This window comes from Tribolium madens, unplaced genomic scaffold (genome assembly GCF_015345945.1).
Source record: "Tribolium madens isolate multiple individuals breed KSU strain unplaced genomic scaffold, Tmad_KSU_1.1 Scaffold_20;HRSCAF=117;Tcas5.2_LG4, whole genome shotgun sequence".
Lineage (NCBI taxonomy): Eukaryota > Metazoa > Arthropoda > Insecta > Coleoptera > Tenebrionidae > Tribolium > Tribolium madens.
Window position 1 is genome coordinate 11,894,261 of NW_025400985.1, and position 18,675 is coordinate 11,912,935.

An 18,675-nucleotide genomic window follows, 5' to 3' on the forward strand; every position below is an offset into this window, starting at 1 on the left:
GTAAAACCCCGACAGAAATGAAAAAATACCTACTTTGGGTTTGACGTCAGGTTGACTATTCGCGACACTCACACTATTCGCCTCTTTCAAAATCTGCGAAATACTCTGTTTATCGTCACAAACACTGGGATAAAAATCGTTCAACGAGTTCGTAGTGACCGTATCTAAGGCACCTGAATTCGTGTAATTGTAAGGGTTCGAGTTTCGCGCGTAATTCACTTCATTCACGCTATAGGACGGCATGTCCAAGGTGGGGGACGGCGAGCGCGACCTTTCGCTGGAAGAGGGGCTATCAAGGCCGTTGACGGTGACCAAAGTTGGGCGTTCGTCAAAAGACGGCAAATCCTTTTCAATTACGCTAGTCCTGAAACATTCAATTAACGAAAAGTGGGATTTTTGGGGGGGAAATACCATGGCACTGGCGAGGGGGCCATCGGGACGGGACTCATCGGCGGCGTCACCCCTCCACTCGGTCTCCGAATCGAGAAATTCTTTGGCAAAGGCCCCGGTTTGCGTTTGAGCGGCAACCGACCCCCAATATCTGTATTCGGAATCGGTCGTTTGTTATTCCGGTTAGCACCAGGTGACGCCACTAAATCGATATCGGCCTCGTCCACCATCATCCTCTTGTCGATTTTAAACGGATTTCCGAACATGTGTTGCCGGACTGGGGCCGACTCAATCTCGCGCAATTGAGGCGTTTGACGTTTAAGATATTCCTGGTAGTTGCCCATTTGGGATATGGGCAACGAATGAGCACTGTCCTGATCCAGGGAGATCCAATCAGGTTGTAGGAAATTGTTACGCATTCGGACGACTTGTTGAACGAGACGGTTACGAGGTATATCAAAGGGATTCTTAAAACTGACATTTTGGCGCTCTTTGTCGAGAGTCACATGGAAAGGATTCGTCTGGTCGAGGAGTTGGTTACGGTGGGCGTTGAACTTGTCCATGAGGAGGGGGTGACTGATCAGTTCTTTTTTCAGGGTCACCTGAAAAAAAATCATTTACCAATTTTTTTCGCAAATAGGTGACACCTACTTTTGGCAGAACCCTAATCTGCTCTGAATTTTGCTTCATGTTCATTTGGGCGTTTTGTCTCAAGGTGATTTCGCTACAAAGCTTGTCATACTCAACCTTGGCTTGATTTTTGAGCCGTTTGAGGTAATTCGAGACGGAATAACTCAAGTTTTCGGAATTTTCCGGGATGAGAGTCTGGGCTAGAGCTAGAGGTGTCCCCATACGTGTCAAGGCACGTCTCAAAGGACCCGCGTAGTAGGCTGGAAGCGTTCTTAAATAATTCTGAAACTGAGTCCGCCATTCATTCGTCGGTTTCCATCTATGAATTTTCGCCAATTCGTCCAAAAGTGGCAACAAAACGGGATAATTGTACGGCATGACAAAAAGATTAACACAATTGAGATTTGTACTGGCTTTCAAATACCCGAAAGGGTGTCCCACTTCCGAATTTTTGTAACTATTGGCCACAAAGACTTGCCAACAAGTCTTGGGTTGTTTCCTTGACAAGACGTATTGGGTCAAAGGCGAAGGCTCAAGCTCGTACTTATCAAAGGGAAGATTTTCGATAACAAGAGGCTCTGAATTGGTGCAAGTGAATTTGATATTAGGGTGGGCCGAGCGTGCAGGCAAGACCGAAGCGGTGACTTCAGGCCAAAACGACTCGGGAATGGGCCAAAACCCCACACAGTACGATTTACTCGACTTGGGAACATAAATCATTTTTCTACAGTTGTGCCAATTCGTTGATAAAATCGGGGGGTTCATCCGATCGTCAAACTCCGAATCTTTGGGCTCCTCCTTCCCATCTTCGCTTTTCTCCATGACGGGGGGTGGCGGATCGGGCCCTATTTTCTCGAAGTTGATCACAACCCCGTTTTGGACCTTCTGGACGAGACTGTCAATGCATTGATTGAGCATACGGTGCGAAGTGATGCAGTAGGAGCGCCCTCCGGTCACTTCGCACATGGCATCGATCGGGCTGGAGTCGCTCGGGACGAGTCCGGTGTCCCGTTCGATGGCTGGAGTCCCCGTGAGGCGTAAAACCAGCGCAAAGAGGCGTTGGTCCCACCTGAAGGGCTCGCGAGTTAATTCCGACCCAGGTACGGGCGAGTGCATAGGCAAGTTGAACTCTTCGTGCACCCCGTTGATGGTCGTGAGTTTACCTCCGTCGGTTATGAGGACTATGACTGAAGTTTCAAGGAAAAAGGGGCACCGGCCTTGGCCGTAAGTATCTATCCCGGAGGTCATCCTATTGATGTTTAATATATCGAAGGCTTGTTTAACAGCAACTCCCATTGTGGTCATCGAGTAGCATTGCAAGTTTTTCAATTCGTTCATGAAAGTCGCGAGATTTTCCTTCCAACCTGTGGGAAATTCAAATTTGGCGGCATGTCAGGTCGTATCACACTTGTGGCTTGACAGTAGATCAAATAGATACGAATTAAAAATTACCTGCTTTAATATTGTTTGGAGTTTCCTCGAATGTTAACAGCATGTACCGGTCAATCCGACTATCCATACTCCGCTGTCTTATTTTTACAAAAGTTTCAACGGCCGATTTTGCGACGTCGAGAAGTGTAGTACGGCCACCTATGTACGTCCTGAAATGCAGGCAACCAGTTAACCTTTTTTTTAATCGGATTTTTGCCATTACCTTTGCAACATTGACGCCGAAGTGTCGATCAAAAACACGATTATAGTCATTTTATCGATGCCAGGAGTGAAAATGTCTCGGAAAAATTACATCTGTTGAGGCATTCTCCCAAAAATGACGCACACTCCTCTCGAGTGTGATTTGATTTGACAAGCGGACATATTGGGGAGCACGCAGTAGGCCGACTTTTGCGCGTTAGACCTACCACTTATTCGAACTACAATTTTTACAAAAATCGAAAAGGCATAACCAAAATTTATATTTAAGATGAATGATTTAGGGCCACGTGGCCGAGGCTTGACTCGTGATTGGTAGTTTTAAATGTGCTTGTAATTTTTGTCACAATGTTTCGCACGTTGCCTAAACCGGAGCCCTTTGTTGGCGATTGGTGTGTCTCGGGCCAAAATTAACCCCCCGCTTCCTGGAATTCTCATTTTGGACACATCCTCGCCCCACACCAAGCCCGTTCTAAATTCGTTTAATCGTCGAGTCGTGTCGGTTTGTTATCAAACATTGTCGACCTTCAAATGCCCAGTGGTGGCCGGGAAATGGTTTGAATGCCTCGACATAACCTAAGTGTCGATGTTCGTGCAGGAAAATGCCAACGAAATGGCCTTCCTCACCGACAAGACCCTCAAGGAGGGCTACATGGTGAAACGCTCCCAGAATAAGAAAGTCTACACTCTGGTGAACTACAAGAGGCGATGGTTCGTGCTCACCAGGAGGAACCTCATCTATTACGACATGCAGAATGAGAGTGTAAGTAAGGGTGGTTCCTGCCCTCGGAGGGTGCGCACGCCGCAGGGTGGGACAGCAGGTCGCGAGTCCATTGCTTTCGTGTGTCAAAATTCGCAATTTGGGGGTTTTACAACAATCACCTGGTATGTAACCGGTAATTGTGTGCGTGTTTAAAACCCGTTATTAGTTTTATTTTTGCATGAGCGTGATTGTGTAGCACTGGGGTCGTTTTTAGGCGATTTTATCCAACACCGGAGGCTGGATGATAAAGTGCGATAATCGATTCGGGCAATAGAAATTTTACACCCTCTTTGTTTATTTACAAGTTGCGTTGCTATTACAAGACACAGATGGTGACCTGTGGTCTATTTAGAAGTCTCTGAGAGAATCCCTTCAAACAGGAATTCGCAATTTATATTTTTAGACTTTTACAGAATAGAGAGCATGATTAAATTATTCTATTTAGCTGAATTAATATTAGTCATTGCAATTGCAATGTTTTGTTAGAGCGTTTAATTTACTTTCTTCCTTTGCGTTTTTATAAAGATTCAAATCATTGTTGCTGATTCAACGGCCCGTGGAGATTCCCTCCACATCCGCTAAACTAATTCAAGATTGCTTGGGAAAAATTAATTTCGTTGCATAAAAAAATCAGTCATGATAAATCTGAGTGGCTTTTAATTACACAAGAAAAATCAATAGTAAAATCGCAAGTTGTCTTATCTGTAAATAAACGTGCTTGTATTTGATTTCGCTTTCCCCCCGAATTGCAATTTTTTTCAATTTCCATCTGCTAAAATAATTTGTTTTATGGATTTTTGTCACACAATAGAAAACATAATTTGCATAATCCATATTTCGTTTCATAATCTTTTTACGTAAACAAATGCGTTTGGGACTGTGACATCATTTTTGCTCATGGCTGTACCACATTTGCATACATCCGACGAGGTAAAAAATGTGTAACACAGTTGATCATAGAATTTTTTGATTGTTTATCGAACATTGAGATGAATTTCCATGAAACCTAATTTACTATTTACTGACGGTTATCCGTTTTTTCCAGTTTTTATCTATTTAATTTTAAATATATTCTCATGTGCAGGATACAGCGTGTGTCAGAACTCGCGCCCCAGAAAAAAATTTCAGTCAAAAAATTTTGATACATTTTTTGACATTTGACATTTTTTATGTCTATATAATGATACTGATTATCTTGTATACGTTTTTTTATAATTATTTAGTAAAGATACAGTGCGATCAAAAAGTCTTTCTATCAAGTACGCGTCATAGCAGTTCGTATGTTATCTAGATGTCAAAAAATTATTTTATAAAAATTAAAACATTGAGCTAAGTAAATTGAATTATTCTATGAAGCGTCTCAAAACAAACTAAAATTAGATTTTGTTGGTGTTTATTCATAAAAAATCGTTCACCACGGTTTCCTGTTATAATTTACATAAAAATTATTTTGACATTTCCCATTTTTCATTGTGACATTTTATCTTCTACAGACATACGTTTTAAATTTCTAGCTTGATAGACAGACTTTTTGATCACACTGTACAATAAAAGCCATAAAAAAACATTAAACAGAGTTACAATTTAGGATACAGCTTCCTTGTTTCCTCTTATAAAAGCCTGTAGCAAAAAACTTGGAAAATTATAACAGAAATAAAAAATAAAGTCAAAGTGCAAAATTTAAACTCTCATAACTTCGAAATTTTTATAGATAGAATTTTTTTAACGTTTTTTCACTGTTCCTATTTTATCATACTTGAATTTTTTCTCTAGAGCGCGAGTTCTGCCGCACCCTGTATAGAGTGTTCCATTTTATTGTTACAAATTTAAACAGGATATAATATTCAATTTTAGGACTAGAGTTCCCTATAGGGTACTTTTTACAAACGCTGACCTAAAGAAAATACCACACACATGTAAAGCATGTAGACAAATATTTCATATTCATCCTGTATAATATTTTGGAGACTAAATAAAACATGGTCAATAGTGATCTGAAAATTTTACGAACGTGTGTCATGTCATGAATAGTAACGCCAATATACATATGTTCCGTTTTTATTGTTACAAATTTAAACGGGTGATAGAATATTCAATTTTAAGATAAATGTTTCCTATAAACATGAATCGAAAAATGTTATATAAGGGAGCTACATCCCCTAAAAGGGGTGCATCTTTTAATGGATTTTTTTCAATATTTCAGAAACCATTTATAATATATTTATAAAACCTTTATACACCCAAACAAATTCAAAGATAAAATGTCGAAATTTTTACTCAAGACCGTCTAGGGGGGTTTAGGGTAAATAGTATACTAACTATTTTGGCAGTTGGTTCTTGCCACTTTCAGCCACAAAATTCTAAATTTTATAGTTTTTTCCAAAGAAGAGACCTCTTGCGTTTTTTCGATACAACTTACCGTTTTTGAGTAAAATCAGTTTAAAATTTATGCTACAGATAATAAAGAGGATAAAAATTAAAAATTAAATTCTTTTTATCGTTTAAGACGTCCGTGATTAAGAATTTCGAAAAACTGATGTTTAAATTCGTTCAGGTGTTTAAAGGTTATCAGCTGTACCAACTTTTGTAATTTTATCTATTCTGCGATGATGGGAAAACCCCATTAAAAAACGCATCTCTTTCAGAGGGTGTAGCTCGCTTACATAACATTTTTTGATACATGTTCATAGGAAACTTTTGTCTTAAAATTGAATATTCTATCACCTGTTTAAATTTGTCACAATTAAAACGGAACACCCTGTATGTCAATTATCTGTCAAATTTATCAATTTTTTGTACACCTATCACCTGCATTGCATTAAATATTGACTAAAACCAAGTCTTTTTCGTGAATAAATTAAAAGTCAGCATTACCAATTTTCTTGGTAGAATTATTAGATTGTTTTCCTCCCCTGTTTGGTAGGTATATCTTAAATAATTTGCCATTTTATGAAACATAACAATTTAGTCAAGACGTACGTATACGTCTATGAAATTTTCATAAAGTTTTCATATAACTTTATCTTTGTTTATAACAAAATTTAATAGAAGAATAATTTATGCAGTATTGTTATCAGTAACATAAAACGAAAAATAGTATATTAAAGTACAAGTTGCAGAAGGTATCTATTTAAGCACAAATTTGAAATTCCGAAACAAGCCGCGTAGCGGCGAGTTGAGGAACAAATGAGTGCTTGAAGAACCTTCTGCAACAAGTGTTTTATACTATTTTTTCTATTTTGTCATTTTCTATCATTTTATAAATTAAAAGACGAAAATTATATTTTTTTTTCTAGAGAATTTTGCGACCGTTGGCGATATTTATGTGGAATAATTTTAGGCGGCTGTGAAAAATAGAAATAATTCTTATTTTCACATTTGAAAATGAATAGTGAAGAAAGTCCGTCACTAAAATTAAATTAACGCCAACGACTTATTAAAGCACTCAAATGACGTCATTAGGGTGCTGGAGTAGACTTATTCTAAACACAAAATGGAAAAAAAAATGTTACCCACTTTTATAGGATTGTAATTGAGACTTTTAATCATATCAGAATGAAATAACTTAGCAGTTTTTACATAAATTTGGTCAGGATGTGGTGATTAAGCATTTAAACAAATGTCTGTTTTCTCTTTTTAAGTACAAAGAAATGTTTTTTTTTTTCAGAAACGCAAGGAGAAAGGCCGAATCGACCTCAACTCGGTCTATTGCATCGAGCCGGCTGTCCTTTCAACGACCCCCGAAGAGACCGGCATCCAGGGTGACTCCTACCCCTTCCAAATCGGTTATGTCTCCGACGACCACTACATCCTCTATCTCGTCGCCGTGAAAGACTGTGAACGATCCGACTGGATCCAAGCATTAAGAAAAGGTATCCACAAATTTCATCGCCGAATAAACAGAGCGTCAGATTTGCGAACTGTAAAGTCGATCTTTAACACAATTTTTTCACACCTCTTTCAGCTTGTGCGAAAAATTTCTACATCCGGAGTTTCCACCATTCCGGATTCTGGAACGGCAAGAAGTGGACTTGTTGCCAGAAGAATTTCAAAGGAAACCAAGGCTGCAAGTCGTGCACTAGTTGGCAACAGGACGAAATCAAAGACGAGGAGAACTCGAGTGAGTTATCGGCATTTCCGGGTTTATTATCAATTATCATGACAATATTTTGCGGCCTGAATTTTTCACATCACAAAAGGAAGTTTTTTCTAACGGTTCGTTGATAAATCAAGTGGCTTTTGAGTCATGCTTAATTAAGTGTTTAGGTTGCGGTCCGCGTAATTTCACTATTACGCGAAATTTGTCACACGTGTGCATGCCACAAAAAACTCTATTTAAAATCATTGAAACATGCCAAATTTTCAATAAAACACACAAAGGTTGTCGAACTGTTTGAAAAAAGGAAAAAAAATCAAATAAAGGTGTTTTGTCTGCAGTCCTCTGCGACCTTGTCACCCACACTAACAATATTCCTTATCAGTTTGAATTCGTGGCAGCCGAAAATGTGCGTCGATCGCCTTCTATTCCTCTTATCCTTCAGGATTTTTTCGTTTTTTCGTCGTCCAGGTGCGTTCCTCCCACATAATAGTCGCACATGCGTCGAAGAAGAGAGTCCCATCTCATCAAGTCATGCTTGACCGGTGTGTGGCGCAATCGTTTTGTTTTTGATCGAGTCGAGGAGTGTTGTGTGTGCGGTTCTTGCACTTGGTGGCACAATGAACATACTCAACGGCACGTCTATGAGAGTTTTCGGCGGTTGCCGGTGGGGTTTCTGGAATGCGACCGCAGGTTAACGCATTTTTTTCCCTCTAATTGTTCTTTTACATAAAGAGATGAAATTTATAAGACGGATGATTGGTTCCGAATTGATTTTTATTTAAATTATGCAATTGGTGCGTTTTTGCCGACTTTCAATTTGACCACGAGCTGGCCTCGAGTTGGACACAATTGTGATTTTTTTTTTTTGAAAAGATTATGTCATGATGATCTAAGGGGATTAAAAATTTCCGGTACGAGATTTTAATCGATAATTTATTTGTAAGTCAATAAAGGGACAAAGGGTTTAGTCTGCAGTACGGTTTGCAATTACAATTAACACTCATCAAGGCTTATCAAAGCCAATAATTTTTATTGTTGAATCTTGACTGTGATTACAGTGCGACCTTGAAAAAATGCATACTTTTGTGGAAATTATCGGCAGTGAATGGTAATTAATGCCCGGATGTGGCTGTCGAAGACAAAGAAATTCCTTCTTGTAGCTTGATTCGGCTTTAATTTTTTTTCCATTGTTTAAAAATAATAATTTCCGATTGTCGACCGATGCATTCAGTGACATAATTCCTGTCCATCGCCATATTTCTCCTACTTGTTAACAAACTTTCATTTTGTTGCTGCTGAAGCAATCCGTTCATTGAATGCTATCCCTTGATCCGTCAAAGTCATTAACCGAAATTTCAAACATCCCGTAAAAGCTTGAACGACGTGTCATCGACACCCATCACGTGTGTCCCTTATGGTGTGCATTTTGTCACGAAAAAACCGTGTTGTGGTCTCGATTCCGACCCGTTTAAATCGACATCCGATGAACGCATTCGAGGATCTAACGGTGAGGCAAGTCGCGGAGTTACCTTGGCACAAAGCAGTCTTCTTTCTATCTCCGCCATGTTTATTTGAAGATTTTGGCGTGCAACCACCTGTTACCAGGGGTTAAAATGCAGTTCGATATGTTGGTCAATGTGTTTAGGAGTGCCACTGGTATGTTGGTTTATTTTTGGTGACAGTTTTTTAAAATATGGGAAAGTGAAGGTTTTTGAAATCAGTATCCTTGCCATTTGTTGCGCATCTTCGGGGGTCACGATTTTGACTTTTCGATTTTTTTTTTCAAAGGTGCACAGTCGAGTCCGATAATGCCCGGTGGTGGTGCGACTCCAGGCACCCCTTCAACCAAACAGAAAGAGAAGGTCATGGGAAGGACTAAAGTCGTTGTGGCACTTTACAATTATAAAGCCATCGAAAGTGGGGATTTATCTTTGGAGAAAAATCAGGAGTATGAAGTTATCGATGATTCGCAGGAACACTGGTGGAAAGTTAAAGATTCAAAAGGGTAACTTTTTTACAACACCCCTACGTTATTTAATTAATTTTTCCAGAAACATCGGATTCATTCCGAGTAATTACGTCAAAGAAAAAGAATTATTAGGATTACAACAATACGAGTAATTTATAGTAATTGTTGTAATTTTCGTTGTAACAATTTCTGTTTTAGATGGTACGTTAATGATATGTCACGACAAAGATCCGAATCTTTGCTAAAGCAAGAAGATAAGGAAGGTTGTTTCGTTGTGAGAAACTCATCGACGAAAGGTCTCTACACTTTATCTCTCTACACGAAAATGTGAGTTTTAAGACAGTAGTTGGCGCCCCTTAATGTTTATTTTAGACCTCACCCCCATGTCAAACATTACCACATTAAGCAAAACTCTCGTGGAGAGTTTTTCTTATCGGAAAAGCACTGTTGTAATTCAATCCCTGACCTTATCAATTACCACAAACATAACAGTGGGGGTTTGGCTTCGCGTTTGAAAACTAGTCCTTGTGATCGGCCAGCCCCCGCGACGGCCGGACTCAGTCATGGTCAGTTATGGAACCCCAAAATTGTATTTTTTTTAATTTAATAAATTCTAGACAAGTGGGAAATTGATCATAACGAATTGATGTTGTTGGAGGAGTTGGGTAGTGGACAGTTTGGCGTAGTCAGGAGGGGCAAATGGAGGGGTTCCATCGACGTCGCTGTGAAAATGATGAAAGAAGGGACAATGTCCGAGGATGACTTCATCGAGGAAGCGAAAGTCATGACGTAATTAATTGATTTTTGGGGGGTTTTAGTTAGCTAATTGTGGGTATTACAGGAAACTGCAACATACGAATTTGGTACAATTGTACGGAGTGTGTAGCAAAAATCGTCCGATTTTCATCGTGACTGAGTACATGAGGTATGGTTCGTTGTTGAATCATTTGCGACGACACGAGCAATCTTTGTCGAGTAATCAAGGGTTGTTGCTCGATATGTGTATTCAAGTATGTTTTGGGTGATTTGGTTGAGGCCTTCGTGTGATTGGTTCAATTTTAGATATGTAAAGGTATGGCCTATTTAGAGCGACACAATTACATTCATCGTGATTTGGCGGCTCGTAATTGTTTGGTGGGTACTGAAAATATCGTAAAAGTAGCCGATTTCGGCTTGGCTCGGTACGTTTTGGACGATCAGTATACATCATCAGGCGGATCGAAGTTCCCCATCAAGTGGGCACCGCCCGAAGTGCTCAACTACACGCGGTTCTCCTCCAAATCGGACGTTTGGGCTTACGGTAAATCCCCGCCTTAAAAACGAATCAAAGTCAAGATACAGCATTGCAGGTGTGTTAATGTGGGAGGTGTTCACGTGCGGGAAAATGCCCTACGGGAGGTTAAAAAATTCCGAAGTGGTGGAGCGAGTCCAGAAAGGCATGATTTTGGAAAAGCCGAAAGCGTGCTACAAGGAAGTGTACGATGTGAGTATTGAGGGAGTGAAAGAAATGGAGAAAAGTGTGACATTCCGATTTGCAGATAATGAGGAAATGTTGGAGTCATTTACCGGAAAATCGGCCTTCTTTCCGCGTTTTAAAAGAACAATTGATTAGCGCGTCACAAGGTATTCTGGTCGATTGACTGGCGCAATTGGTTTGCGAGTCGGTTTCAAAGAGCTCAACTTCGACGTCTACATGTGATCTGTGTTGTAATTACGAACAAACCTGGATAGGGATCTGCGAGACTCTCAAACGGGAGGCGCGCAAAGCCAAACAATAAAGACTCTTAGCTTTTTATATTGAAGATTTCAGGCGAAAGCTGGTTATTTATTTAGTCCTTTTAATCGTGCTTTAAAGAGTCGGCGGGATTATGTTAGGTTTTGTGATATTCGTTTTAGTTTAGTGACGATAGAGAGCGTATATAACCTTGATAAGCCAGTCGTTTGTGATCTGTAGGAATACCAAGTTTATGTATTTAATCAAAGTATTGTTGCATTTATTATAAGACTTTATTGTGTAAAAACGCGTTACTCACGCACAATGAATTGGCATTTTGACTGTTAGTTACTTAAAGAAATCTATGGTAATTGTGATAGTTTGGGTTAGATAATTAAAATCAATCATTTCCATTACTTTTTATTCCAAAAAACGAAATAACGAAACGCCTGTACGACCTAGGATTTGTAAATCGATTTTTTATACAATTTTTTCACCTACTACCGACTATAATATCCATGATATAACTGTGTTCAGTTTGTAATGCTGTGTATTTTAGTATAAATAAATGATAATATTAATTTAAAAAATGTGTGTTTCGAGACCTGTTACAGTAGGCGGGTGGTTCACCTCACCCACAATTTCAACTCTATTAACCCTAAGCATAGTCCTAGGACTCCTATAGAAATTTATCCTCATGTATTGTTTCCTCCTCTTCTTCCTGAAGTGAGTCTTTGTATGTGACAGACTTTTCTCAATTACCGTGGCTTCAACTCTCACTAGACCCCTCTGAACAAGGGGGCGCCCGATTAGCGTAAAATCGCTAGCCCCAACTAGTAAAACCTTGTCTAGACTAATTTTATCGCCGGCTTCTGGAGGCCAATAGCCTTCTACGATGAAGACATCCCCTTCTGTGACTTTTACTTGTTTCCCGGCCACGTGGACCACCGCGAAGAGACGCCCCTGTTTGCCTTCGGCTACTTGCCGATTGACGTTATCAACAATGCCTGAAATGTCGCGTTATTGGGGAAAAGCGGTCGGGGGGCTCTACCTTGATAGGCCTTGCGGTCTTCCTGAGCGTCAACGATTTCGTACGGAGTGGGCACATTCGAGTAAAATCTCGTCGCAACGCTTGGTAAAAGTGAAGACAGGGGGGTTTTCTGGTAGTTGCACACGTTCAATCGAGGGATATTTGCGAAAATTCGTCGCACCACCCCCGCCATTGTTCGAGGTTAGGTTTTTGACATTTGACAGATGACAACAAGACAATTCAACAGGCGTTGAGTGTTTTGGAAAGTTAAAAAATTGCGATGAAGAGCATTGATTTGTAATTCAAAGTGTTGGAGGAGTTATGTTGAAGTTTTTTACGTTCCGTCATGGTTATATTCATTTGGACGGTGGTTTCTTAGGTAGGTGGCACATTTGCGCCTTTCCCATAACGTTGCATTATTTCCAGAGGACAGCGAGACATTTATGGCTTGTGACACATACTTTCGCGCTCCGGTTATAGAATTGCATGTAAATTCAATTTTTAATTCGTTGGTATTTTTGGAAATTTTCCGGTTGAATGGTTGGCACGCATGCGCAGTGACGTGTGCCCTTGTAGCAATTTAAATTTTAATCACACTGAAATTACTTAATTACGTAAAAGTCGTAATTGTTTTAATTGGAACAAAGTTCAAGTGTCTTGTAAATATTCGGCTTTTATGTATTCAGATTTTTATTTCAAAATTCCTGTAAAAATGTGTGATTTTATTACGACTATAAACTCGCCTATGCACATAAAACCAGTAATTGCGCGTTGAGTCCAGTAATTAAAAGCCGCTTCGTGTCAAAGGTGAGAATTTTTCGTTTTTTGAAACGGGCCAATAACGCGTGCTAATCATGGCGGCAAGTTTGAACCAAGCCACGCCTCTTTCGGTAGGGGCCATGTGGCGTTTTCACTACCAACACCCGGAAATTGCTTATTTTTAGCGAGCTGGAAGGTGTGACAGAGGTGCAATCAATTGCGTGTGGGTGATGGAACGACTCCACCTAGACACCGTAATGAAATTAGCACGACATGAAACAAAAGTTTTATTTGAAAAAGGATGACATTTGTCGGGGAGCGGCCCCATCAAGGCGCGGTCAAACGCACGTACCCCAGTCTTGTCTAATATTAAATTATTTTTTTCCTAGTAAAATTATTACCCAGTTTTATCAGGTATTATTTCTTATCGTCGAGATAAGTTTAAGAGTTGAAACGTTGTTTTTAGAAGCAGGTATGTTTGCTTAATTTTTTGCCTAATTCAAGTTTTGAATGAAATATAGAACGAGTAGTTTTTATTGTTATCAATATCGATCATCACCTTTCTTGCGAAATGTCATAAAGGATACGGATCGTTAAAATCACTACTGAAAGGTCGGATTTCTAGGGGTTGGGGTGTCCTCACCCAGTTAGTTCTTGGTCGGTGGACGTTGCAGGTGGGCTTTTGCACTTTCCGCGCTCTTATCGCAGTGATAGTAAAAATATTAAATAGTTATCTGTGTTTACAACCCTTACGTCAATAACCCTATAAAAATTAATAAACTCACTTGTAAACACCTCTTGTAAATATTTCATGTGTTATCGATTATTTCTGGAATTATTTATATTATAATTCATTGGAAGCCTGAAATTGGGTTTTCTATGCGTCTTGCAGTCAGTTCGGTGTAGGCTTTTATTTAGTGATAAAAAGAAAAGAATGCGTAAAATAAAATATCATGTGCTTGTTCAGGGTGGCCTCTGAGGGGAGTTCACGAGACGGATGCCAGCTCAGAACATAGAACTCGGACGTCTTTCAGCAAGTCCCGAAGTACCGGCCAATAATCAAAATGCCCCAGGTACCTATTTCCCCCCATTTCCCATTTTCAAAGCAAACGAATAAGTTGTAAAATCGAAGCGGAGTAAACATTTCGCGGCTAGCGGTTGAAAATTCGAAAATTATCTGATTTTCGCGTTGTCGTGGAAATGGAGCACGCGCTTCGCCCCCGGTCGATATCTGGTGGAGTGGCCGTGCGAAAATGGCGCTTTTATCGGTAAAATTTCGGAAAATGTGAGAAAAATGGAATTGTATAATTTGATACGCGGTCGGTTGTTTCACCGTAAGTGTTGTTGTTTTGAAATCGAGGTTTTTAACTTGAAATTTTGTTTCATTGGAGATGAAGAAGATGGAACAGCATCGTCGTCGGTGTTGGATCGCGAAACTGAGGCAGGGGATGTGCATGCACCCACAGATGATCGTGTGATTTTTATCAACAGAGCACAACCACCGGTACCAAAATTCGTAAATAATAGAATTTCGACTGCTAAATATAGGTATGGTGCTGGAATAAAAAGAACATTTGCAATTGGTTTACTTGCAGTATTCTACGTTTCATTCCGTTGTTCCTTTTTGAACAGTTTAGGAGATGGGCAAATATTTTTTTTCTTATGATTGCCCTATTGCAACAAATACCGGACGTGTCTCCGACTGGACGTTACACCACACTAGTGCCTCTTATTTTTATTCTTGCAGTGTCTGCAATCAAGGAGATCATCGAAGACATCGTAAGTCCATTCGTTTTATTTTCCAATAAAAAGGATCACAAATATTTGTTCGATTAGAAACGTAAATACGGTCTGTTTTTTTCTAGTAATCAATTCGGCCATGAGCCAATTGAATCACTTTTATTAGGAAAGTTCATATATTCTTTAATTCATAGAAAATTATCCTATTTTTTCCCGTTTTGTCTTCGGAATTGTTATTTTAATAAATATTTACGTATTTGGTTTCTCTTACACAATGTAAGTGTTTGCGTAACAAAACAATTATTTAATATTTTTTTTTATTTAGTATTTTGAAAAGCTGTGAATTGGGTTTTATTTATGTTGCAACTTTTTGTTTTCATCTAAATATTCACGTGACGCAGTTTTTTTTTTAATGCCATTAATGAGATAAATAGTATATTATTTAACGAGCACATGATGGAGGCTATAATTCAAGAGAATGAAGATTATACACGAGCCAATGCCGAGTGTACAAATCATCCGAGTGAATTATTATGTGCGAGTCAAATTCGACATTTTTAAAACACTTTCTTCTTACAAAATTTATATTATTTTTATCATGAGTGTAATATACAGGGTGTTTCACATAATTTTACGAGACCTGCGCCCGTAAGATGCCATCAATAATACATATTCCGATACGAACTCGATTACAAATTTTGAAAAATTGGATAATCTTCTGTAGTTTGTTCACCTTTTCTAAAATTACAACGTTTTTAGGTAGTTGGTTGGTTTGATTATTTTTTTCTGTAATTAATATTAATTTAGGCGTTTGGGAGGAAAGTTTTGTATACATCTCTGAAACAAACATCGTTAACATGAATGAAAATGCCCTCGTCCACCTTGGGTCACCTCGTAGCGTTACCTTCATTCGAAGGATTAAAATATCTGTTAATTCCCTTGATATATAAATAACTGTTAAATCACCTTGTATTAAATAATGTAAAAATATTTCAACCATATTTTCCATTGACCATTTATTAATTAAAAGTAAATTTTGTATTTTTTTCTTCATAAATATGTCATGGTTTTTGTCTAAAAATCATAAATTAGATTTTCTCCTGTTTTAAAACGGTCAACTGAAAAATATTGTTTATATTAATTAAATAACTATTAATCTCGTTCTTAGATATAAATTTTTATAATCAGCTATTTAAAGGAAATTATTTAAAGGATATTCACGTAAAGACAGTTGTTAAAAATTTAAATTTTGCAATTTTAGTAGTTTATTTTTCTTTTTCAAAAAAAAGTCTAATTTCGCGCTAACACGAATGTACTGTGTAGAATATAAAGGAACATTTTATTTCTATTTTATTACCTTCTAATAAAAACAAGCCAAAAATCCCAATTAATTATTATTAAATTATTTATTATTAAAACTATTTTAGGTGCTTTAAAACGCATAACATTTAAATTTGATACTGTTCTAAACACAATAAGGATTATTTTTTATCTTGTGACGCAGTTTTATGATTCATTGTTTGTTTGAGCGTTAAAAATTTGAATTAATTTCAATTTTTTTTTCACAAATTGGAAAACTTACAGCCGATTTTTATCTGTTTCCCTAGAAAAGACACCGAGCTGATGATGAGACGAACCACCGCAAAATCGAAGTCCTCAGAGGCGAAAATTGGATTTCTGTCCGATGGATGGACGTAATTGTTGGCGATATCGTCAAAGTCCTCAACAACACATTTTTTCCCGCAGATCTCGTCCTTTTATCATCCAGGTTAGCCAACCTCATTTTACTCCAATCGTTATTTGGCATTTTTCAGTGAACCTCAAGGTATGAGTTTCATCGAAACAGCGAATTTGGACGGCGAGACGAACCTCAAAATACGCCAAGCCCTTCCAAGCACAGCTAAACTAACAACAATCAGCGACCTCAAAAGTCTATCGGGAACGATCGAATGCGAACCACCCAATAAACATTTATACGAATTTAACGGCGTACTCAAAGAGACCAATAAAATGTAATTAAAGGGGTGTTATAGTGTGGCAATTGTTTGACATTGTTGGGGTTGCAGTGCGGAGGCTTTAGGACCCGATCAAGTTTTACTCCGGGGGGCTATGTTGCGGAACACTTCGTGGATCTTCGGGATTGTTATATACACCGGACATGAGACCAAACTCATGAGGAATTCGACAACGGCCCCCTTGAAACGGTCAAGTGTCGACAAACTTACCAACGTCCAGATTTTGTTACTTTTCGGTATTTTGTTCATCATGTGTCTAATCAGCGCCGTTTTTAATGTGATTTGGAGCAACAATAATAAGAGTGCGAATGGTTACATCGGTGGCGAACGTGAGTCCCACTTCATGTTTTGTTTCAAATTAATTGTGTGTTTGCAGCCAACTCGACCCAAAATTTCGCCTACAATCTCCTCACATTTCTGATTCTTTTTAATAATCTGATCCCGATTTCGTTGCAAGTCACACTGGAAGTTGTCCGTTTCATCCAAGCGATTTTCATCAATATGGACATTAAAATGTACCACTCAGAGAGCGACACTCCTGCCATGGCCCGAACTTCAAACCTAAACGAGGAACTCGGTCAAGTCAAGTATATTTTCTCGGACAAGACTGGAACTTTGACACGAAACGTCATGGAGTTTAAGCGATGTGCGATAGGGCATGACGTGTACGATGCCCATGCTGATAGTCCAAACGACGCTTTGATAGTCCAACATTTGCGACAAGACCACAAAAATGCCCCACTAATCAAAGAATTGCTCGTTCTCTTATCAGTCTGTCATACAGTAATTCCGGAGAAAATGCCCGATGGTAGTATAGTCTACCATGCGGCATCCCCCGACGAAAGGGCCCTTGTGTACGGGGCTTGCCGTTTCGGTTACGTGTTCCATAGTCGCACCCCCAATTACGTCGAAATTGACGCACTTGGTGTGAAAGAACGCTATGAAATTCTATCGGTTTTGGAATTCTCCTCAGCCCGGAAACGGATGTCAGTCATCGTTAAGGACCCCTCTGGTAAAATCAAATTGTTTTGCAAGGGGGCCGATACGGTGATTTACGAACGTGTGGATGCTTCTGGACGAGAACATGGCGAGTTACTTCTCCAACATTTGGAAAGCTTCGCCACGGAGGGGTTAAGAACGTTGTGTTGTGCCGTAGCTGAATTAAAAAAGTCAGAGTATGAGGATTGGAAGCAGTTGTATCATAAAGCAACGATTTCGTTGCAACATCGCGAGGAGAAGATTGAAGAAGCGGCGAATTTGATTGAGCGGAAGTTGAAGTTGATCGGAGCGACGGCCATTGAGGATAAGTTGCAAGATGGTGTCCCGGAAGCGATAGCGACGTTGTTGAAAGCGGATATAAATATTTGGGTGCTAACAGGGGATAAACAAGAGACGGCTATTAATATTGGGTATTCGTGTCGGTTGCTCTCCCATGGGATGCAACATATTATTCTCAACGAAGATGGCTTAGATGTGAGTTTATGTTTAGACACTTTATTATTGAGTAATTCTGCATCGAAATGATCACTTTTAAATCCCATTGTTTTTCCGGTTTCCATAAATTTGAGATATGTTAGAGAACGCATAAAAATAGGTGACACGTATTTTATTTCACCGTTTTTACTTAGGATAAGTATAAGGAAAGTCGTGTGATGTTCACACCAGATTTTTAATTTTTTCAATGTTTATGTACAATGTATACAGGGTGTAAAGAAAAAATGGAAACAAAGAGAAACCTGAGATTTCCCAGGTCAAAATATAGCGATTTAATTCAACTTACCTCTGTACCAAGTTGCACCGTTTAAAAGTTAGAGGACGCCAATGTAATGATTTTTTGTTTAAAATAATAATTAATTACATTATTGTTAACTAATACAAACGTACATAAAGAGATTAAAACCTAAATTTTATTACTA

At 38.9% G+C, this 18,675-nt stretch overlaps 4 protein-coding genes across 26 annotated transcripts in view; 2 read left to right on the forward strand and 2 right to left on the reverse strand.

Annotated features, from left to right (window-relative positions):
• Positions 1–3,293, reverse strand: part of LOC123005926 (integrator complex subunit 6) — a 3,704-nt gene extending 411 nt beyond the window's left edge. The window contains exons 1-5 of the mRNA XM_044400012.1: positions 2,675–3,293; positions 2,473–2,621; positions 1,042–2,384; positions 412–992; positions 34–364 (exon numbers count right to left, since the gene is read on the reverse strand). Coding sequence (XP_044255947.1) covers positions 34–364; positions 412–992; positions 1,042–2,384; positions 2,473–2,621; positions 2,675–2,724 — 2,454 coding nt within the window. The 5' untranslated portion in view covers positions 2,725–3,293. The remainder of the gene's footprint in view (positions 1–33; positions 365–411; positions 993–1,041; positions 2,385–2,472; positions 2,622–2,674) is intronic.
• On the forward strand, positions 2,928–11,805 carry LOC123005928 (tyrosine-protein kinase Btk29A). Of its 4 annotated transcripts, none has more exons than XM_044400014.1 (12): positions 2,928–3,433; positions 7,101–7,305; positions 7,398–7,553; positions 9,321–9,537; positions 9,584–9,649; positions 9,700–9,828; positions 9,874–10,067; positions 10,119–10,290; positions 10,343–10,511; positions 10,564–10,801; positions 10,851–10,984; positions 11,040–11,805. In XM_044400014.1, the coding sequence occupies exons 1-12, from the start codon at positions 3,257–3,259 to the stop codon at positions 11,139–11,141; spliced, it is 1,959 nt and encodes a 652-aa protein (XP_044255949.1). In that variant the 5' UTR covers positions 2,928–3,256; the 3' UTR covers positions 11,142–11,805. The 4 variants fall into 4 exon arrangements, with proteins under 4 accessions (XP_044255949.1, XP_044255952.1, XP_044255950.1 ...); XM_044400017.1 differs by lacking the exon at positions 2,928–3,433 and adding an exon at positions 3,488–3,555; XM_044400015.1 differs by lacking the exons at positions 2,928–3,433; positions 7,101–7,305; positions 7,398–7,553 and adding an exon at positions 8,072–8,222.
• Positions 11,620–12,512, reverse strand: LOC123005944 (39S ribosomal protein L21, mitochondrial). Its single transcript, XM_044400038.1, has 2 exons — positions 12,267–12,512; positions 11,620–12,222 (listed from the first exon to the last, which is right to left on the reverse strand). Exons 1-2 carry the CDS (start codon positions 12,436–12,438, stop codon positions 11,798–11,800), a joined length of 597 nt encoding a protein of 198 aa, XP_044255973.1. The 5' UTR covers positions 12,439–12,512; the 3' UTR covers positions 11,620–11,797.
• LOC123005924 (probable phospholipid-transporting ATPase IA) overlaps positions 12,452–18,675 on the forward strand; it is an 11,287-nt gene continuing 5,063 nt past the window's right edge. For 11 of the 20 annotated variants that reach the window (XR_006412790.1, XR_006412789.1, XM_044400004.1 and 8 more), the window contains exons 1-8: positions 12,468–12,624; positions 13,972–14,077; positions 14,396–14,552; positions 14,600–14,783; positions 16,352–16,512; positions 16,559–16,756; positions 16,811–17,088; positions 17,136–18,232. Coding sequence is in view for 18 of the 20 variants with exons in the window: in XM_044400004.1 (XP_044255939.1) it covers positions 14,002–14,077; positions 14,396–14,552; positions 14,600–14,783; positions 16,352–16,512; positions 16,559–16,756; positions 16,811–17,088; positions 17,136–18,232 (2,151 nt within the window). In the remaining 2 variants the exon portion in view is untranslated. Of the gene's footprint in view, positions 12,625–12,671; positions 12,734–12,829; positions 13,053–13,455; positions 13,477–13,971; positions 14,078–14,222; positions 14,339–14,395; positions 14,553–14,599; positions 14,784–16,351; positions 16,513–16,558; positions 16,757–16,810; positions 17,089–17,135; positions 18,233–18,675 lie in introns of those variants that run through there. The other 9 variants (XM_044399995.1, XM_044399997.1, XM_044399996.1 and 6 more) reach the window with 9 other exon arrangements.